The sequence below is a fragment of the Spea bombifrons genome, chromosome 12 (assembly GCF_027358695.1).
Source record: "Spea bombifrons isolate aSpeBom1 chromosome 12, aSpeBom1.2.pri, whole genome shotgun sequence".
Taxonomy (NCBI): domain Eukaryota; kingdom Metazoa; phylum Chordata; class Amphibia; order Anura; family Pelobatidae; genus Spea; species Spea bombifrons.
The window spans coordinates 2949296-2971480 of NC_071098.1; the positions used below are offsets into that span (position 1 = coordinate 2949296).

General features: G+C 46.7%; 2 protein-coding genes across 2 annotated transcripts; both read right to left on the bottom strand.

Moving 5' to 3' along the window:
* Positions 1 to 238: 238 nt before the first annotated feature.
* MFN2 (mitofusin 2) lies at positions 239 to 8622 on the bottom strand. The gene is made up of 18 exons (XM_053452104.1): positions 8466 to 8622; positions 6795 to 6973; positions 6198 to 6333; positions 5871 to 6033; positions 5166 to 5290; positions 4853 to 4961; positions 4662 to 4769; positions 4079 to 4232; positions 3484 to 3551; positions 3247 to 3368; positions 2759 to 2885; positions 2503 to 2607; positions 2300 to 2402; positions 1759 to 1979; positions 1501 to 1656; positions 1064 to 1260; positions 796 to 930; positions 239 to 538 (listed from the first exon to the last, which is right to left on the bottom strand). The coding sequence occupies exons 2-18, from the start codon at positions 6967 to 6969 to the stop codon at positions 472 to 474; spliced, it is 2271 nt and encodes a 756-aa protein (XP_053308079.1). The 5' UTR covers positions 6970 to 6973; positions 8466 to 8622; the 3' UTR covers positions 239 to 471.
* Positions 8623 to 10686: 2064 nt separating this feature from the next.
* PLOD1 (procollagen-lysine,2-oxoglutarate 5-dioxygenase 1) lies at positions 10687 to 21936 on the bottom strand. Its single transcript, XM_053452107.1, has 19 exons — positions 21799 to 21936; positions 19708 to 19799; positions 19019 to 19131; positions 18491 to 18654; positions 17808 to 17920; positions 17022 to 17085; positions 16633 to 16730; positions 16154 to 16255; positions 15684 to 15818; positions 15028 to 15149; positions 14768 to 14872; positions 14289 to 14414; positions 14015 to 14156; positions 13704 to 13817; positions 13411 to 13476; positions 12911 to 13015; positions 12472 to 12618; positions 12025 to 12150; positions 10687 to 11456 (listed from the first exon to the last, which is right to left on the bottom strand). Exons 1-19 carry the CDS (start codon positions 21869 to 21871, stop codon positions 11301 to 11303), a joined length of 2163 nt encoding a protein of 720 aa, XP_053308082.1. The 5' UTR covers positions 21872 to 21936; the 3' UTR covers positions 10687 to 11300.
* Positions 21937 to 22185: the final 249 nt, after the last annotated feature.

Genomic DNA, 22185 nt, shown 5'->3' on the forward strand with positions numbered 1-22185 from the left:
CTATATAGTGCTTTGCATTTCATCGCACACGAGTCCGACAGCCTTCACGCCACAACTATTTACACAATTACCATCTCCCCTCGGCCGCCTGGCCTGCCTCGCAGCAGTATAGTGGTACATGAAGGTGTACAGTTACGCACGGAGCCGTAAAACACGTTCCGCCGCTAACAAAGAAATGGCAATAGTTGTAAAAAAAAAAAAAGTAAAAAAAAATAAAAAATAAACACTTTAATTACCATTACATACTAGAGTGGGTGACGCCATGTCTGGCTAACCGCCTGCTATAAGACTCCAAGTTCGGTTTATTCTTAAGCAAACTAGAACAAGGACCACCGTTTCCCTCTCTGTATTAGAGGGGCACTTTGGAAAGCACTGGGGTATATTATATTATATATATTATATACACAGTGTACGCGGGTTTAAGAAACGAGCCGTTTTCCTTCCGGGGCGTTCCAGCTGTTATGGAGGACATCAGCTCTGCTGTAAGTACTGATGGGTGAACATATTGAGCTCGCTGTCCAGCCAGCCTGCCTTGTTTCTGAGAGAGAGAGAGAGAGACATATTGTCAGCGAACATCCCAAACAAATATATAATAATTTTAACCAAAATATGATAACCTAGTATCTAAAATAACATCACATTTTTTTTTATATAGATTAGGCATCTCTTACAATGCAAATTTGATGCCCTAGTATTAGACACAGAATAAATTACTTTTTACCGGTATAAACAGGATATCATTTTCATGAAACTAATTCTAAAAAAAGAAAATCAATGTTAACGCAGACTGCGTACCTTAAAAGCTTGGCTTTGCTCTGCAGGCTGTCCAGGATCTCAATCTTCGTGTTCAATACAGCGATATCTTGCTCCAGGTTTTCTCGGGTTACATCAACCTGTTGGCACAAGTGGGCAAAGGTCCCAGAGAGCTCCCTGGACGGACAGGGGAGAGGAGCTTTAAGAATAATGTGACGCGTACTTTAACTAATTAACCAGTTACATTCGGCTCAGTATCCCCTTAACACAGTTTGCTTTCCACGGACAAAAACGCATGCGCGTCACTCACTGCTGTACTTGGTGGCTGCAGTTGGATCCGGTGTAGCTGGTGAGGAGCTGAAGTTTCTCTGCTGCGTATTCCACAAACTGGCGTTTAAACGCCCTCTCCTTGGCTTTGGTGGTCCACGTGAGCCGCTCATACACATACAGAAGCCCGTAGAGGCCAAACGATAAAGCAATGAGACGCCAGCCGACAGCCTTCCAGACCTAAAAACAATGAAACAGGAACAACCAACATGATTTTACTTAATCGCACAAAATACATTTTGTCTCATTTCGCCAGAGGTTCGCACTGAGAATGGGCTGTTCAAAAAATTATATTTTCTTGTAAAAAATTACACAACATTTACTAGCACAGCCTATAAACACGTCTTAGTCCATAGTGACCAGAAAGACTTTGAAGATCCTGTTTACGTGAACGGCTGTACTACGGACGACGGCACTCACCACTCCTCCAACCACTAGAATGCCCATGGAGGTGCGGGAAGTCAGCGAGGCCAGACCGGTTACCATCGACACCATGAGTTCTTCCTGGGTCATAGAGCCTTGCTGCATTGGAGGCATGCTGGGGTTAACCGGGGTCAAAGGCATCATTCGAGGTACCTGCAATAAACAGAGAATGAAAGTTTGGCCCTCACAGGCAGGCTGAGATCGTACGGCATGCCTAAATGCTTTACTGTTCCATTTAACGTTTGCCCCACGCACCTGGTCATTGCCGCTCATCAAAGCCCTGCGGCCGTTTTTGGGTCCTAAGAATCTGTTGACGAGCATCGTCCACCCCAGAGAAAAATGAAACTCCACATCTTCCTGGAAATCGGCGCATAATTTATCACAGCTCAGGTCGTAGCTGAGGGTGAAGCTTTTCCGGGGGGCCAGTAGATCCACCTGGGACCGAACGTTAGGCGGAAGGAGAGGCATCAGGCCTTCTGCAGGAAGAACGGGGGAACAAGTGAAAGAGAGTGTTTACCGATAACGCCAAAAATAAGGTGCATTACAGAGTATTTTACTCTCACAAGGGGGTAAACGCAGCACCGCCAAGAAACAGCCTCTATTACCCCAGAAGCCAGCAATGCACTACAATCATAAGTCCTAAAATCAACAGGGATCGTAGGACTGCATGCCCATTTTATACAATTTGGGGGGGTCTGTGGAAATTAAAGAGTCGCTTGTTGTCATGGGAACACCCAGTATACATTGGGGAATATAAAAGGTCCATCCATATAAAAAGACTATAAAAGCGGCTTACCTATCATCTCCTGCTGCGTGGTCTGGAGGGACACGGATATCGTACTGGAGCAGCGGTCAGACAGGTTCCGGCCGAGGCCCTCCTCTATGTGCCGATGCAGCTCCTAAAAAAAAAAAATATATATATATATATAAAAATATACGGTTTCAGAGAGGCTGGAGAGAGCGTAAGGTGGTATCCCTCCAAAAAGTCAGCTTTCTTACGTTCTTGTAAACTTTAAGCACAACCGCAGATGGATGGAAATCCAAGTGAAAGTCATCGACCAGGACAGAGAGGCGACGGATCTCTTCGGCCATCGCGTTGGACACCTAGAAAAACCACGACATGCAAAAGAAGTAAAGCAGTCTGTGAGCGTCCATTCATTTAATACATTTCGGAAATATGCATGTTTACACACAATTAAGAAGTTTGGAAGGACAGCCCCCTCCTAAAAGACCCCCAGAGATAATGTATCCCTACCTGCCGTTCCACCTCGTCGGTGATCTGCTTGATTTTCATCTTGTAATCCTCCGTTAACAGCTCGAGTTGCTTTTCGATGAATTCCAATCGGTCCCTGAACTCTTCCCGCTTCTCCAAACAATAAACTCTGGAAATTTAAATACAAAAAGAGCTTTATAATTATTAAATATAAAAAGAGCCAATCCAGAGGCTTTCCCCAGCAGATCCCTGGGAATCTTGCCGCATGCAACATTAATGGGAAACATAGACTATGCTAACATTTATAAACCGACTATAACCAATATACCCTAACGTTCAAAAGTTTGGGGTCACTTAGAAAATTCCTTAGTTTTGAAAGAAAATCACATTTTTCCCATTAAATGAATTAGAAATCTAGCACAGACGGGGTTAATGTTGGAAATGGGTGATTTGTAATGGAATCTCTTAATAGGCGTACAGAGGCCCTTCATCACTCCCATCACTCCTGTGTTGTCTGAAGTCAGTCCCACCTCTGCTCTTGAGCCGCGATATGCAGAGACTCCATTATCTGCCGTAGAACCGCGGCGATGTGCTTGGCCCGCATTGTATGCTGCTCGAACTTCGTCTTCACTGCGGACTGAGAAATACATTCCTGCAAAACAGCAATAATTTCAATTAATAAACAAATAAATAAAAAATAAATAATAATAATTGAAAAAAACGCAAAGGAATTTAGAGACCCTATTTTTGGGTCCTCGATGTCTCACCTCAAATCTTCTTTCAAAATTCTGGAACTCGAACATCCTAATCTGAAAGCCTTCGGCTAAAGCTGCACCTAGGGGGACAACAGAGGAACACGCTAAGAACCAGCCGGCACAGATTCTGAACATCTATTTATTAAATAAAAAGGAACACGCCGTTTATCCCGAAGGGTCCCGTTCTAATGTTTATCTAAAGCATTCTATACGATATTAGTAGTTCGTTAAGCACAAAAAAAACATTACTTTACAGAAGTGTCTCTCGTACTCTTTTCAGTAATATTTCAAAGATTAGATATTTACCACCCTTATAAATGTATGTAAAATATTAAGTCTCTGAATGTATACTACGTTATGTCCCGTCTACCCATTTTACGGCACTACAGAATACGTTGGCGCTATATAATTACAATAAATAATAATAATAATAGTCAGGCGTAAACAAAATCTATATTAACATAACTTAAGAGTGCAAAACCACTAGTAATAACGACTGGATGGGGCTGGCATTTGTTTAAAGGGTTTATGCCAACCAGAAGCCAGGGATAACACTGGGTACGATGCTAAAAAACAGTTATTTTCGAACCCGCGCTTTAAAGCGTACCCCCTTCAGGCATTCCTTGAGCTTTCTGAATCCTGGCATTTAAAACTTCTTTCGCGGACACAAAGAAAACGCGGTCTCCGGCCTGAGTCCGATCCAGAACGCCGAGCTCATCCACCAAGAAGCTGGTGCATCGCTCCATGTGCTGCCGACGCACCTGCGATCCGGGAGACAGAACAAAGGGTTAAACAATAGCTATACTCTTATATATGTGGGTTACAGTGTGAGTGTGGTGAACGAGGGCTTAACAAAAGGATACAGAATACGGTCATCCAAGAGGTAAATTTCATATTAATATTTTAATGGACAGGATTGGCATTTCTACGTGACCCCAAACTTTTGAATGGAAGGTATATATCTCAATAATCTGGTGACCCAAGCAGTCCATGCACTCAAGTTTGAGAAATAATTCTGCGAGTCAGAGAAATGAATAAAAGATAATTGACTGTCCCTTTAACGTTGGTGAGACATGCCCTGGCACGGGCACCGATGGAACGTCTCAGGGCAGGGATCCAGGGAATGCGGTGAATCGCTCTCGCTAATGATGGGTTAGGGAGCAGAGACCCGAGCGAGCGTACATACAGACCTCATCCATGTATTCCGGCTCCGAGGCAGAAGCGTCCCATCTATTATTCAAGATGAAGATGTTTGGGCGAGAAAGTCGCTCGTTCACTTTGTGAAAAAACTGTTTTTCCTACGAGACAAACAACAAAAAGGGCTGAGCGACCTCTCACCAAGACCAACGCCACGAGAAAGCGGGAAAGGTCTGAAGCTTACCGTCTGCATGAGTGTAGACTCAGAGTTGGCCACCAGCACAAACACATCGGCATCGAGGCAGAACTTGTCGATCCAACTGTCCAGCTCTGTGGTCACATCGATGCCGGGGCTGAAATTATCAACAAACCGCTTAGCGAACCTGTCCCCCAGGCCTATCCAAACCAATCGACCCGCATTAAAGGGACTACCGCTCACATTCTTCCCGTCTTCACCCCTGAAGCTCTGATTCTCGCCTGTACCGCTCCCCGCGTGGTGTGGGGAGAGCCCTCTCCTTTTTCGCATATTCTTGGCTTTAACATTCATATTTTCTTACCTGTCCATCAACACCAGGTCGTCTTTCAAGAGCGAACACTTTGAATTGGGCCACATGACGCTGACCAGAGAGCCGGAGTCCAGGAGGTCGTCCTGGTGCAGGGCGTGAGCGAGCTGGTTCACCGTCTGAAACGAGAAGAAAGAGACTCAGCGCTCCGCGGCCAACCAGAAAAATAAAGAGAACCATTCGCGGCATTATAGGAATCGCTAGACAGAGGCAGCAACGACAGAACACACACCGCTTCTCACGGTCTCTGCAGGGCGAGGGTCCTCTGTCTCCTGCGACTGGAGACAGCTAGCGCTTAAAGAGGCGGAAAAAGAGACGGCATGAAAGCCCTGGATGTCTCTTTAAATTGGGAATTATTGCCGCATTACTCGGCACGCCGTCAGCCCCTGGCGGTGTCTCTTCCGAGTATCTCTATTCTGATATTATGTAAGCAGCTGGATTAAAATAAACATCTGGCATCATGTAATAATCGCTGGGGCGGCGGAATGCGTTGCTCTCACCAGTGATTTATTTCACTAATTACAGATCAGACTGTTATTACAACGGCTCACAGGTAGCCATGGTCACCTTGACCTGCTGGCACACATAACACCGAGTCCCTTACCTACGCCCGTCACTTGGCGATTAGTAGGCGACAGATTTACTTTACTGTTCACTCGGGGGGGGGGGCGGTAAGGTACGGATTTACTCTGTATTTACCTTAACGTTCCGTTTCTCCTCCGAGCCATCGGTAAGCAGGTAAGCCTCGTTGCCGTCCGTCCCCTCCACGCGCAGGAAGCAGTTGGTGGTGTGCCCGATGCCGGAGGGCAGCACTTTGTCCCATAGCATGGCGTTAATAACGGTGCTTTTCCCATTGCTGGTCCTGAAAAGAGAGGCTACAATGTATCAGATGCTCTAAAAGAAACGGACTAAAACAACCCGATACATTAGACACAGAGCTTCCGGATCGCAAGAGCTTACAATCTAGAAGATGCCTAGTGTTACACAGAATCCACTCCTGTGACATCATACAAACTCCAACGTTACCTGCCGAAAAACGCCACCTTCATGTGACGTCGGGCCAGGACTTCGCTGATGCCGGCAACATTGGACAGGTAGCCCTTAACCTCAAGCACCTGCTCTTCAGAGGCGACCGGATCGAGCTGCGTGTTCTGGTACGTTTCTAAAACAAACATAACAATGAAACACAGAACCTGCCGGCAGATCGGCCCCTCGCCCGTTTCTGCTGCTGTAAAGACTCAAACCTTAATCAGTCGCTGGTCTCGTCTTAGATTCAGGAGCCCTATGCGTCTCCCATGCGTGTTTAACACCCTCACTGTATTACCCTCTACCACCTCTGCTGGGATACTGTTCCCCTTATCTACCAACTTATCAGTAAAGCAAAACTTAACATTCCATCTAATCCTCTAGTTTTAAATTCCTGTTCTAACTTTTCCCATCCCTTCTCTCTCCACTCCCATTCCTTCTCTCTTCTCTCTCATCCCTTCTCTCTCCACTCTCCTCTCCCCCAATCTTCTGCTTAACTCTACCCTATCTATGAAACATTCCAAAGAACACATACACACGTCCTGTAACGAGGCGGCACACAGAACACGTATGTTACATGGTTTAGGTCCCCCTCACCGTCCAGAAAGTTGTAGCTCTCCTGGATGTAGGCCCCGAGCTGGTCGAAGATGCCATTGATTTTCTTCTTGGCCGTAACAAAGTGCTTGAGAGGAGAAGCATTAACTTCAGCCATGAATCTCTTGTCCTTCTTCGCAGCGAACTGATACGTTGAACGTGTAAACAGGAGGGACATTGCGCTGCGGAAGACACAGGGTTAATGCGGCTCGGCGGACATTCTAATGGTAGAACGCGTGGCCCCTGGGGGTCCGCATGTCGAGGAACGCCTTCTGCGTTATACAGGGGCCAGCCCTGCCAGCTTCTTATATAAACAGAGAGAGAGATCAGTAACGATTCGGTCACCGATTCTCAGTAATAGCGGCTGGTTGTTTGGATGGCGGTTGGGACAGCTGCGGGCTTAGATGGAATTGAAGGGTGGTAGACATGCGGAACAGCCTCCCAGCAGACACTGTTTTTCTATGTCTTGTACTATAGTTGCACTATATACCTAATGGAAGATTCGTTAACCCCGCGTAAGCCGCGTGGGTGATTAGAGACACGGCCCTCTCATCGCTAGGACGTGCGGGAGTTGCTGGGTTTGGTACGGAGTTTAGTGAACGTGGAGATGCTGACAGCCCGGGACGGACCTTCCACTATTTCAAGGTGTGTGTCAGGTCCGGGCGTCCGAACCGGTTTATCATCTCCCTTCAAAGTGACAAAACTTTATTCTGGCGGACAAAGAGGATCAAAGTAAACAGCACTCTGCGGCTGCACAGATACCAGGGCCCAATACAGAACCTCTCCGCTAGACACACGGCTGGCGCGGGGTATCTTATAGCAAAGATCCATACTGCCCTCTACACCTGTCAATCACCATATAGAATTCATAGGTGAGCTAAAGACAGAGGCTCAGATGTGAGATCAAAGGCATTTATTACAGAACAATCGTGGAATGAAACAAAGTATCTGAATGCAGATCGGCCCCCGTCGGCCCCATCTAGTCACCCTTCTTTCCTGCCATAAAGACTCAAACCTTAAATCAGTCGTTGGTCTTGTCTTAGATTCAGGAGCTGTATGTCTATCCCATGCATGTTTAATCCCCTCACTGTATTACCCTCTACCACTTCTGCTGGGAGGCTGCTCCATTTATTTACTGCTTTTGGTGGGTAAAAAGAACAGGGTGGATCAATTGGTCTGTTTTCATTTGTAAAAAAAAAGAAAAAAAGAATAAAACACGTTTTACAGCGAGAGACGGGAGCAGAGATGGTTATGAAAAGGCAGCAGTAAGTGATCTATTATATTAGGGATTACTGCAGAGTATCTATATTATTCACTGCTTTATATAGCGCCATCATATTCCGTAGCGGTGTACAACAGGGTAAACAGAAAATAAGTAGTATATAAAACAACAATTCGGCTAAAGAGAAACAAGAGGTAAGGAGGTCCTTGACCAAAGAGCTTGCAATCTAGATAGATAGATAGATAGATAGATATACCGGTATATAATGAATGCACACCCCGGACTGTGTTATATGCAATGCCCCGCGACTGACAGCACAAAGAGGTTCTGCAGCAGCCACCACAATGACCCCTGTGACAGGTGACATCCCACGCTGCCGCCCATGCCGTTCTCAGTGCCCCCCGTGCCGTTCCCAGTGCCCCCCGTGCCCGTGGCGCCCCCTTGTGTCTTACTTTTAGAGCAGGAGAGTGACCGGTTCGCCGCTGCGGGGCCAGGCTAAGGCCCGGGCCGCTCTGTCACACCCACCGACCCTCACGGAGATCCCGCTAACCCAAGCGGCCTGTGAAGGGTACAAGACAGGAAGCAGCCTTCGCACAACCCCGCCCCCGATGTCATCATCTCCGCCCCTCTGGGATGGTTGGCATCCGTCGCGCTATGACGTTGGTGGCTGGCAGGGAAAGCTGCGAGATCATGTGGGAATGGTGATTGACAGCTTTACATAGGTCCTGTGTACAATGCACACAGCTGCTGCAGGACCTCTTGGGGGGGGGTGTTTTTTATCCATGCATCATAATCCTGAATGGTAATTGACAGCTGTTCATAAATCCTCAGAGACAGAGCTGCTGCAGAGCCTCTTGAACGGGAAAACTGGTCTTGATCCATACATCATAACCCTGAATGGTGATTGACAGCTCTGCTGCAGCAGGCAGTGTTTGTATAACTCACGTGATATGCCTGCACAACGTCAAGCAGATACAATGTACACGGTCAAGCAGATATAATGTACTCTGTTATGCAGATATAATGTACACGGTCACGCATGTAATCAGAATGAGGAACACATCAAAGAGTCCTGTACATTTCGCGAAGCTCATTCGGAGCAGCACAATTGAGATTTGGGCAGAAATTCAGCTTCAGTGTTCCCTGGCAGATAAATCTCTCTGCAGTGTCAACGTGTAATAACTTAGAACAGCAACATGTTGGGGAAATTGAAAATTAATCTACACATTTCTGAGTTAGACTACTTAACACAAGCCATGCGCAGAAAACCTTGCTGGTAGGACTGTCTCAACCAGATCTGGGCTGTTGGTAACTATACCCTATGGCATATGAATAAATTATTTGTTATATAGTAAGAAAAACTGGAAGCGACCCACAAACACGAGCACATTTATCTTTTATTACAAACTCATCAGTATAAAACTATACAAGGCACAGTAACTACTACCCCTGGCGGTCTGTCCGTAGCTCAATTCAAATCAATAGGAAGAGGTAATAAAATGCAGCTGTCACTGGCATGGGGGGCAACTTAAAAAAAGGGGGACCTAACCTTCAAAATGAGGGGACCCTGCCTGAGACGCTTGAAATGTTAACCCTTTCATAGCCCATTGTGAAGATTCTATGCAGCGGCTCGCAAAATCGGTTAACCGAATGGCTCTAACACCGGTCATTTGCGAGACAGAACGGTCTGGATGTTGGAAAATAGAGAAATTGTATTTTTACATTTTTTTCCCCATGCACACAGGTAAAAGCACGCAGCCTATGCATTAAAAACACTACTTAATCTGAACAACTCTCCTGCTGATGCTGAAGAAAACGATATATAAAATACAGGTTACGCGCCTCACTCCCTCCAAACCAGTACATTGCACCCCTTCTTGTAAGGAAGTGAAAAATGTAAATAAAAATAATTCCCCTATTATTCAAATTCACACCAAAAGTTTGGGGTCACTGTTTAAATAGATCAGAAATCCAGCGCAAACGGGGTTAATGTTGTAAATGACTATTGTAGTTGGAAATCTCTTCATAGGTGTAGAGAGGTCCTTTATCACTCCCATCACTCCTGTGTCCCAATGGCCCTTTATCACTCCCATCACTCCTGTGTTCCAATGGCCCTTTATCACTCCCATCACTCCTGTGTTCCAATGGCCCTTTATCACTCCCATCACTCCTGTGTTCCATTGGCCCTTTATCACTCCCATCACTCCTGTGTCCCAATGGCCCTTTATCACTCCCATCACTCCTGTGTTCCAAAGGCCCTTTATCACTCCCATCACTCCTGTGTTCCAATGGCCCTTTATCACTCCCATCACTCCTGTGTTCCAAAGGCCCTTTATCACTCCCATCACTCCTGTGTCCCAATGGCCCTTTATCACTCCCATCACTCCTGTGTCCCAATGGCCCTTTATCACTCCCATCACTCCTGTGTTCCAATGGCCCTTTATCACTCCCATCACTCCTGTGTCCCAATGGCCCTTTATCACTCCCATCACTCCTGTGTCCCAATGGCACGTTGTGTTTGCTGACCCAAGTTTAAGTTTAAAAGGCTAATTGATGGTTAGAAACCCTTTTGTTATTATGTTACAGCCAGAAATGTCCTTGTTTTCCTTGAAAACAGCTCAGTGACCCCAAACTTTTATACATTTATTTATATATATTTTTCTTGTTAAAAAAAATGTTTTTCATATATCAGCAATCTGGGGGTAAAGGTATAAATTCTGCATTCTGTACTCAGTTGTAACATTCTTAGGGTGATTGTCACATAAAACACTGGCATTTAATGGAACGGTACGTTCTCTAATGACATAATAATAATAATAAAAATTTAAAAAAGGAAAAGAAATTTGCTACCAATTTTACAGCTGAAATATTTTTTTTTTTTGCAAATTTCTGTATTTTACAACCTGAAATCTTAACGGAACCAAGAAAAAAAAAAGTTACCGGGTTTGCCCTTGAAGAGAAACATTAAATAAATCCGTGATAAATAACAGTTCAATGAAATGATGTCATTCTATTACACATTTTTGAAACGTTGATTGTTCCTTAAGGCACCTTTTTTTTTTTGTTTTGTGGTTTTTCTAACGGTTTTGTGATCCAGAGAGAAATTCCGAAGGCGATTCTATGCTTCCCTTTCATAGTTTGTGTAGCGGTCGCTAAATAAGTCAGCGTTCCCCGGGATGTCTCCTTAGATCTTCATACCTAATCGTCTTAAACACGGACTCCTCGCTCTGGATCCATTATCAGTGTAATGTCGCGATCGTTCTAGAACGGTTCTAGAACGCGGCTGTTTATGGATCCACGAAGGAGACCGCGATGTATCGGGTTCCTTTTGTTGTAGGGAGACCTTCGTGGTAGTGAGTGAGCCTCCCCGGGTGCATCAGGGCCCAGCCTTTCCTCGGGGCTCTGATGGAGCAGTTATAACGAAGGAATCTGCAGCCACCTCCCTGCAAGATGAACACACGTGTCAGGAGACACCCAGAACACGCGTCTCCACTTACTTACATAACTTGGTAACCATCTGTATTCCCTCAAAATAAAATGTATGCATGTATTACACAGAAGCTGCTTCAGCAGCAGTGCTGCAGCTGCCCTCCTCCATGGTCTGACTATTCTTGGCTCCGATTTGCTGCTTGAAGCAACCAATCAGTGGCAGGAAAGTGCAAACAGACCCCCTACACGCAGCATTCAGCAGAGCCAGCGCTGGAGGTGAGTGCATCGCCTGCAGGGTAATTGGGGGTGGAAAAAGGGGCAATGCATATGGCGGATTCTGCAGAATACCCCAAGATCCTACGTACACTTACTTGATGGGCGAGCGTGAGCGTCTCCTCTGCCCCTTGTGAGGGTAGGGGTAGTTTTGCAACCACTGGTATTTGCTAATAACCAGGATGTAATTATGAGGTGACAACCGTAAACGGACTACCATCCTCATCATGCCAATCAATCCGAGCATGCCCGAGGGTGATGGGTATGGTAATTCCGTAAGGGTCATAGCTTCCGCCTCGGTTTACTGACCTCGTAGTCCAGTCCCACGCTGTTCAGAGCGATGTTTATGGTGAAGGTGGAGGCGTCATGGTGGGGCATAAGCGACGGCTGCTCGTCTGGTCTGTATCGTACCACAAATGCCAAATCAAACTCCGCCTGCATGGATACATAGACAATAATTAAAGCTTGGCCCCTCACGCGCTTCACGTCTGCTCCCCATGCTTGGCCACACGTATAAACTCTGATCAACCACATGACATCATCTCTGTTCCCCACTTCGTTGCTCGTTCCCCATCCTTTTGACAGCTGTTGGGCTTAACACCCTTAAAACCACCCGTTAATTGGGCTGCCCCGTTGCACAGCGCTTTGGTATATGATGGTGCTATATAAATTCACAAACAATATGTGAGCGTGAATGAGTGAAGGTGTATGAATGATGACGTGTGTGAGAGCAGGAGAGCCCGTCTTGGTTCTTACCCTGGTGTAGTAACCTGGATACATTTTCTCTGTGATGGGGGCAACAAAATCCAGCAGGAGCTTGTGCCACTCCTTTTGGTAGTTGATTTGCGTCATGTGAATGTCAATCGTAGGAACGTTTTCGTAACCGCCTTGGATTCTGTCATCCTAAGAGACATGAAGGTGAAGACATGAAGCAACCCCCCCAAAAATCCATCCATATAAAGCAGTAAATCTTTTCTCAGATGCTGAAGTTTATCCGTCTAGAGCTTTAGTATTTATTTTTTGACAGTAAATCTCTCTTCATTTTACTTTACAGAGAGGTTGGTCTATAAGTGGAAAAGCTGCCCAGCAGAGGGGGTAGAGACATGGGATAAGCATATGGCTCCTTAATTTAAGACGAGACTGATTAATGTTTGAGTCTTTACAGAGACAGACAGACAGACAACAGGTATCTTACTGTGACATCTCCGGTTGACCATTGCCCAAAGTTCTCCATTTCTTCCACTAGATCATCACAGGCCTTCTCGGTAAAAATTGGAAACCAGTAAACATCTGGACAGGGCTGCCAAACAGAGAGAGAAAAATTAAATTAGGGGGTCAGAGGCGTAGATGGAATGGAAAGAAGTTTGACTTTACTAGAGGGTGGTAGACAAGTGGAACAGCCTCCTGGCAGAAGTGGTAGAGGGTAATACAGTGAGGGGATTTAAATATGCATGGGATAGACATACGGCTCCTGAATCTAAGACGAGATCAACGACTGATTAAGAGAAAAGGGCAGACTAGAGGGGGGCCGAATGGGGCCGATCTGCTGACACGTACTCAAAACAGTACCTTTTCCTATTCATGTTCAGAAACATGTGACGGACAGCATTTAACCCCCAAAACCCCAGAACAGTAAATGGTTAATCCGGCACCGGACGGTCACATCGCACAGAAGCCCGTTTGCCGCAGACTCACCGATTCAATAACTTTGCCTGTCAGGGCAGCGCTGTGATTCGGATGGATATATTTCTCCTTCCAGTCCTACGGGGTAAATAAAGTCAAATGAATCCTCGGGGGTTAAATATACGGTCCTTGTGTATCTGTGATTCTGGAGATGACCCCCCCCCCAAAAACCTCAGCCATCCCACCCCGGCTGCTATGCGTTCGGATAAAGGAATAATAATTCATATTTTAACACGGAATCTCGGGGGGACGCGCGGGCGTTCAGTCTCTCTAATACCCCCCACTACTCGGAATTACCCCCTCACCTGGGTGTTCAGGGAGATCTGCCAGAGGTCATTGTGGAGACGATTCGTTTGGTAATTTTCCAGGGAAAGGATATGACCAAAGTTCTGTCGGTTCGTCACGAACATAAAGACCCCCTGCAAGAGATAAGGCGACATGTCAGACCCCGGGAACAAAGAAATCCTCCCCGCTCCACCAGAACCCTCCGTCACATGCAGTGGATTCCAAAGCTTTACGGCCCTTACCGTAAAGAATGCCCTTCTTTGTTTAAGGTGGAATGGCGGCTCCTAGCGAGCGGCCCGTGGGGTACTGCCCCGTTCCCTCGCGTACGAACCTGTCTGCGGGAATTGTCACAGAACGCCATGTCGGGGTCCAGCGTGCCGCTGTGATAGACGTCCGGATTGCTCAGCCTCGTCCTTAGAACACTTCCCTTCACTAAATACACGCTGGAGACGTAGGGGACGTTCCAGACCCCGCTACGGAGAACCAGGAAGAAAACGCCGTGTCAGCAATAACTTCGCAGAACCCCTTTAAAGGGCCGGTGACAGCAGAAACACAAGGTCCCTGCATGCGCCGACGGACACAGACAGCTGCACACTCATACTTACACTCTCTGCCCCTGGACAATGTCTATATAATCCTCAGAACGAGCGTAGTAGCCCTGTGTGTTCAACGCTCCCCAGAAATTGGACCACAAGGTGTCCAGGCGGCCCACTAAAGTGGCAATTATGGACCTGAGAAGGAAGACATGGTGTAGACTCAGCGATTCATTCAAAAGGTTTGGGGTCACTTAAACTTGGATCAGCGAACACAACGTGCCATTGGAACCCAGGAGTGATGGAAGTGATAAAGGGCCATTGGAGCACAGGTGTGATGGGAGTGATAAAGGGTCATTGGAACACAGGAGTGATGGGAGTGATAAAGGGTCATTGGAACACAGGAGTGATGGGAGTGATAAAGGGCCATTGGAACACAGGAGCGATGGGAGTGATAAAGAGCCATTTTAATGGACAAAATGCTACATTTCTAAGTGACTCCAACCTTTTGACCTTGGGTTTATATGTTTTCAAAAGAAACGCCAACCTACTTGTTCTGTTCTATGAGGCTCCGGAGAACGCTGGCATTTTTAAGTACGACCTGGACATCGATACTGAAATAATATTCACACTCGGGATTCTGACGGCACAGGTCCCTAGAAATAAATAAAAAAAGTGTATAACATCAGGCAGCATTTATTCCGTTTACTTATACATAATCCTATAAATATATATACATTTTTAATAAACTTTTTATCAATTTTTATCCGTTGAAAGGAATACGTCTTGATGAAAAGAGTTTTAAACTTACATCCCGTTGTTACGGGCATCGGCAAAGCTGGTGGCTTCCCCCGGAGCGACCGTTTTAACGCCGTTGTATCCCGCGCCGTGATTTCGTAAGAACGTTTCCACGTGTTTTACGTGATGCGGTTCCTGCAGGGGAGGGCGAACAGATGCGGGATGACGGACAATGAACAGACAGACAGACGGCGGAATGTAACAGATCGTTAGTTCCAGACTAAGCTAAGAAAAAACAAATAGGGACAGAGATCTCTGGCTGCACCGGTACAACTCCCATCATTCTCAGTCAAGCACTGTAGGAGGTACAGCTGCTTGAATCCTTTGGATAGCTGGCATATATTTCCCCTCTAACTTATTAAAAGTGACAACGTGCTAGAAAATCCATTTCTTTCATATTTAAATCTAAATATACAAATAGGTATTTTAGAATAAAATGTTTTGGTTAGTGGAACAGCCTCCCAGCAGAAGTGGTAGAGGGTAATACAGTGAGGGTATTAAACATGCATGGGATAGACATACGGCTCCTGGATCTAAGAAGAGACCCACGACTGATTAAGGTTTGAGTCTTTACAGCAACGGGCAGACTAGACGGGGGGCCGAATGGGGCCGGCAGGTTCCGGGTTTCTGTATACGCACAGGACCTTGCGACGTTGGCTTGTCACTTACGTGGTTAACGATATAAAGCTGGATTCGTTTCTTCGGATATTGCAAGTCATTAAGTCGCTTAAAGAACTCGGAGACGAACGGCGTTGGCTGCTCGATGAGAATCCCAATCACTACCAGCGGGAAAGATTCTTCCTCCTATTTATTTAAAGGTAAAAAAAAAAAAAGTTAATCCGGTGGGCAGGACCAACCAATCGGAGGCTCCAGAGAAAGTTTTTTTTATTTTTATTACTGAGACTCTGTAGCACCCCCTATGGGAAGAAGCAGTACTGCGCCACTAACCACAAGGGGGCTGCAGGATCATTGTGTTGAATTTTCTGCATTTTTTAGCAGATATTAAATGGGAACGAATGAGCAATTCTTCTATTACTAGTATCATATTATTACTGTATACAGCGCCAGGGGGGGGGTTATATTACTGTATAGAGCACTGGGGGGGGGGTTATATTACTATCAGCAGTGATATTTCTCACCTTAATTCCCCCAAGACTCCTCAAGCCCTCGTCACACACAGTGCAGCCCGTCTCGAAGGTCCACACGCGGGGGATATAATTCCCAAGATAATTCAGATGAACCTGCGGAGAAACTTCCGGTGATTTCACTGCCAACAGACGGAAACAGAAAGGCTCTGCGGCGTCTCTACGGACAGCGGTTATATAGCGTGAGCTGCGCATGATCAGGATTCAGGAGACACTGGACCCGGCCCTACGCAGGATCTTATATAACAGAGCGTATACGGGTCTCTGGAAAAGACACCAATAACCGGACTCCAAACAAAAAAATGCATGCGACAATTCAGAACGGAACCCGGTCTCTCCCACTGGCTACATGGGATCCTGACTTAGAACCCTAGCATAATACAGACTGCTGATCTAGAACACCGGCCAGCAATCTCTGAATCGGCCTGTTTGGGTTCTGGAGGATCTGGAAGCCGCGCAAGCTCTTTTCTCACCCTGGTTTGGCTGTTCCCGTGAACTAAAACAGGGAGGGTGTCGTAGACGAGGTTCCTGGCTCTGACTCTTCCGTTCTCAAACTTTAGGACAACGTCGTCTGTAAAGGGAAATCAACGGTTCGAATGAGAAGTCGGCCAACACACACGAGGAAAGAAAGCTGTCATGTCAACGTGTTGTGGTTTCATAGGCCGGCATCCCAGCAGAGGCAGTATTAGTATTTATAGCACACAGGCAGAGAAGTAATCCACGCACATCTCTATCCTTCACCCTCTCATAAAAGAGACATCCAAACAGGCCCCTCCTGAACCCCGCTGCTTGGGGAGAAGGTCTCCGTCCGCGCATGCACAATAGACCTGGTGGGTTACCCCTGCTTCAATGACTTACTCACCCACTGATCCATAGAGGTTCTGGAATATTCTGCTCCTGTGATCCAGCGTGATGTTAATCTTCTCCTTTATGGACGGAATGAACGATAATTAGTAATAAAACAGACCGGCATCGTCTGAATCACAGATAATAACCGTTAAATAATTTCCCGTCACCCGGATGTGCAGAGCCGTCTATAAACCAAGAAAGCCGACAAGTTTAATAAAAACTAAAACCTTCTTCATACACCGGATTTACCCGATTATAAGACGACCCCAAACTTTGGATCTTAACGGGAAAAAAACTTTAATAAAGGAAAAAAGTAAAAACCATTGTTTTTGCTTTCGTTGCTTTCACTCACTTTCTCTCTAACATTCCCTCTAACACTCACACTCTAACACTCACACTCTAACACTCACACTCTAACACTCACACTCTAACACTCACACTCTAACACTCACACTCTAACACTAACACTCACACTCTAACACTCACACTCTAACACTCACACTCTAACACTCACACTGCCTCTCTTTCTACACAGACACGGACGCGGCTGGCGAAGAAGGTAGGGAGAGAGTGTAAGAGTGTGAAAGAAGGAATGAGAGCGAGTAAGAGTGTGAGTGAGGGTGACTGACAAGCTCCTAGCCTTAGTCGGCTCTGCCGCAGATCTTTTAATTGAGTAAACGCAGGGTTTTCTCATCCCAGTAACGTAATAACCGCTGTTACCAGATTTTACACCAAAGACGGTGTCTCTAAAAACGTACAGCGAGTGTGGCCCGGGGTCACTCGCACCTCCAGCACTCACCCTTTTCACGGAGTCCAGGAAGACGTTGGTGTAGAAGAGCTGCCCGCTGTCCTCGTCAGAGCCGTCCCAGTCCGCCACCAATTTGTTCAGATGAGCCGCGGTGCCGATAAAAGCTAAAGGAAAAAACGAAAGCCAGATCTCAGACTAAAAAAAAAAGTGCCATTTATATAAATTCTAAGAAAAAAAGGTGTCTTAGAGGGGATGTCATAATGCTGCATGAATATGTGCGGGGCCGAAATAAAGAGCTCGCCAATGACCCGTTCATTAACAAAAGCAAAGATTTTATACACAGCAGAGGACGGGATTCCTTACAGGGAGGGCAGCAAATGTACGGAATCCACTGCCCAGAGGAAGGGGTTCTATCAGATACACCGGATGCCTCCAAAAGGGGTAAAAGCAGAACATACAGGGGTATAAATGATGTAATAAACTTTATTTTGGAGCTTCTCGATCCGAGGAGAAATCTGATCGCCTTTTGGCGTCGAGAAGGAATTTACCCCCTAAGTGTCAAAATAAGCGGCCCCCACGCTAGGACAGCAGGACGGCTTCTGTCACTGCAGGAGAAGCCATGACCCGGTAACGCTGACGGAGCCGGTGACGGAGGAGCGCCATTAGAACTCCCAAATGTAGGGCTCTGCAGCGACCGTTAGCCGTGTGGCATCTCGTGGCTCGCGACAACGTACCTCCCGACCCCAGGAAGCGCTTGCCCTCCGTGACCGCCGGATACTTGGCCTCCAGACGCCGCTCCGGATACAGGGAAGATTCCGCAGAGAAAACCACTTTGCTTTTCGCCTGCTTATATTTCTTAAGGAGCTCCGCGGGGCCCGACGCGAAGATCGTATCGTAACTGAAACAAACAAACGTCTCGTCTTAGATTGAGGAGCCATATTGCTATCCCCTATATGTTTAAATACCCTCACTGTATTAGTTTCTACCACCTCTGCTGGGAGGCTGTTCCACTTGTCTACCACCCTCTCAGTAAAGCAAAACCTCCTTCCATTCCATCTAAGATCCTCTAGTTTAGATTTTGACCTCTTGTTCTAACATTTCTAGACTACAGTCAATGCGGGTTCTGGTGCAAAGAGGTTGAATTGTTGCAATCACCATGGCAACCACAGGAATGTTCCTTTAATGTTACTTTCCAGATGAAGCCCCATTCACCCTTTTTTATTCCTGTCATTTTATTGGTTTTCAGTCCGCATCATCAATACCTTTCGGTGAAAAGGACGACCAGGTCTTCTCGGTCGGCGGATTCCTCCAGAGCGGATTTCAGGAGCCGAACTTTCTGTCCGTCGCCCTTCCAGGTTTCGCCAAGTCCCAATACCTGCAGCCGGAGTCACGCGGATTAGTCCAACAACACAGAGGGGGGAGGGGGTCTCGGCAGGCGTTTGGGGTATATAATAAATCTCTCGCTATATATATATATATATATAGCGACACACAGTATATGCAAGTATATTTTAATTTATTATAATGTATTCAAATCTCTGCTTAGCTGAACAATAGAGCTGCTGGGGAACGGACTTTTAATATGGCAGCCTAAAGGGATGAACACCCCCACACTTCTCTGTATTCCCACATCTGCTGGGAGGCTGTTCCACTTATCTACCACCCTCTCAGTAAAGTAAAACTTCCTTCCATTCCATCTTTCCATTGAAAATCTTTCCTCCTGTCCTTTATCACTTTATATATTTAAATGTCTCCCTCCAATCCCCTCTCTCCCTCTTCTCTCCTCCGCTCCAGACATACTGAAACCCTTAACTCTTTCCTGATCATTTTTACCCCCCACTCCGTCCTGTACGCAGCTGCCCCCCCCTAGAATGAATATTTTGGGTAAGGATCAGTGAATACGGCGGCCCAACCCTTCCGTGCGTCGGATCCCGTTTGTTTTGTCACACACCTTCAGCTTGTAGTTGAAGCACTGAGCCGAGCGCTGGAAGCGCCTCAGGCCGTCGGTCTCCTCCGTGGCTACAGTCAGGATCAAGAGATTATCTGATACGGGGAAAAAAGGAGCATTTCTGTTATTCCACCAAAAAAGTAATAAAAGCTTCAAATCCAGAGATTACAAATACATGCATTTCCCAGAAAAACGCCGGCGGAGGACCAAAAGTATTATTAATATTTTTTTTTTTAAACTTTTTGCTTCTTTTACTGACATTGTGACTTCCTGCAGTGAAAGGGAGACTCTCGTGCGCGTTCACAAGCGTGCGAGATGCCGGAGCGAATCACACCGCCGTGCAAATGACCAACAAATATTTGCCCCAAGGCAACAAAATTCGCTCACAACCAACACAAAGCTAACGATTTACAACACAGAGAATATTCCTCAACCTGCCGGCAGATCGGCCACCCGTCCACTCGCCCGTTTCTCCAGCTATTAGCCTCTACCACTTCTGCCGGGAGGCAGATCCACCGGTTTTCCTAAATCCTACATTTTACGGTTTAATACACTAAGCCCATGTAATGGTATTTATCACCATCATATTGTGTAGCGCTGTACAATGGGTTGTTAATATATATATTATACTATATACGTCACGGGGCAGGAATTTTGCCGTAAAGAGGCTGTTCCACTAACTAAAAACATCATTTCCGGCGCCATTAAATCTCCAAACCCTCCCCACAAATGATTTGTGCCTGATTTTGACACTAAATTCTCGTGGGACATAGAAGCCGGCACCGACGAGCTGTTGCCATAGAAACCAGAAAGACTACTTAAACTTTTTTTTTGGGTATTGTTTTTATGTCATTAATCCGTTAAGGAAGGGAATAGGATGACAGATCTGCCGAGGTCTCTTTAGTTAAAGCTCTGGACCCCTAAATATTTCATCTAAGTGGAACGGCAGCTTTAAACGTCAGGTTACTGCGAAGGAACAAACGCTACTGTGTGAAGCTTCTAGAAGCCCCGGAATTCCCAGACGCTCTCCCTGCTGCTGTTATTTCTAAATGAATGGAGTCATTTTCTCACGTATCCTTCTGCAAAACAATCAAAGCATTCTCATCAAAAACAGCCGCTACCTGCGCGTTTCACTCGATTACAACCTGCCGGCAGATCGGCCCCTGGCCGTATGTCCATCCCATGCATGTTTAATACCCTCACTGTATTACCCTCTACCACTTCTGCTGGGAGGCTCTTCCACTTATATACATATTAACCTATACAGGGGAGTATACAGTACGAGGCTGTGACATATATCATTGTATACGGCGAGATAGAAAGGGAAATCCGAAGGACTGCACAACCGAATAGTAATTAGCTTTGGGTGCAGAAATCAAGCAATATGGGAATGTATATAGCATGAAGAAGTAACGTATATAATTTATAGCCACGTAAAACTGTATAGAGAGTGGGTTGTAGGGGGGTATACACAGTGGGTGGTAGGGGGTATATACAGTGGGTGGTAGGGGGGCATATACAGTGGGTGGTAGGGGGGTATATACAGTGGGTGGTAGGGGGGTATATACAGTGCATGGTAGGGGGGTATATACAGTGGGTGGTAGGGGGGTATATACAGTGGGTTGTAGGGGGGTATATACAGTGGGTGGTAGGGGGTATATACAGTGGGTGGTAGGGGGGTATATACAGTGGGTGGTAGGGGGGTATATACAGTGGGTTGTAGGGGGGTATATACAGTGGGTGGTAGGGGGGTATATACAGTGGGTGGTAGGGGTATACACAGTGGGTGGTAGGGGGTATACACAGTGGGTGGTAGGGGGGTATACACAGTGGGTGGTAGGGGGGGTATACACAGTGGGTGGTAGGGGGTATATACAGTGGGTGGTAGGGGGGTATATACAGTGGGTGGTAGGGGGGTATATACAGTGGGTGGTGGGGGGTATATACAGTGGGTGGTAGGGGGGTATACACAGTGGGTGGTAGGGGGTATATACAGTGGGTGGTAGGGGGGTATATACAGTGGGTGGTAGGGGGTAACCGTATACCCAGTAAGAAGTGTCGGGGGCCACAGGAGGATGGGGCCCCGGTACTCACCGGTTGGTTTGGGGCTCTGGGCCCCTCGGGCCAGGCTGGCCATAAGCCCCAGTAGCAGCAGTGCCAGCTCCATACCGCACGCTCCGCAACTTCCACCACACGAATCCCGCACAGCCCTGAGCTCCTAGACCCTGCCACGCAGTGACCACGCCCATCACCGCAATGCCCGACTCTCATTGGCGAGAGAGTGTGCCGCTCGTCCGCCCCCTGCCGCACTACTGGCTTCACGATAACCCATTTGCTGCCGGAGGGGGGCGCCTTGCACTGACAGCCGCAGTGTATAAGGGGTTAACTGCTACTGGGCATGTGGGCAACCGGCTTGTGCTCCCCCAGCAGGAGCGGCGTGTGAGAATGAGAGGCCATTAACCCCATCACTGCCAGAAGCCA

Coding starts and splice junctions, on each gene's coding strand:
- MFN2 (XM_053452104.1), bottom strand. CDS start 6,969: ATGTCCCTCCTGTTTACACGTTCAACGTATCAGTTCGCTGCGAAGAAG. Junction 4,233..4,661: donor AGCCGGAATACATGGATGAG/GTCTGTATGTAC, acceptor CCCGGATCGCAG/GTGCGTCGGCAGCACATGGA. Junction 931..1,063: donor TGCAGCCACCAAGTACAGCA/GTGAGTGACGCG, acceptor CTGTCCGTCCAG/GGAGCTCTCTGGGACCTTTG.
- PLOD1 (XM_053452107.1), bottom strand. CDS start 21,871: ATGGAGCTGGCACTGCTGCTACTGGGGCTTATGGCCAGCCTGGCCCGA. Junction 17,921..18,490: donor GCGCTTCCTGGGGTCGGGAG/GTACGTTGTCGC, acceptor TTTTTCCTTTAG/CTTTTATCGGCACCGCGGCT. Junction 14,873..15,027: donor GATGCCCGTAACAACGGGAT/GTAAGTTTAAAA, acceptor ATTTATTTCTAG/GGACCTGTGCCGTCAGAATC.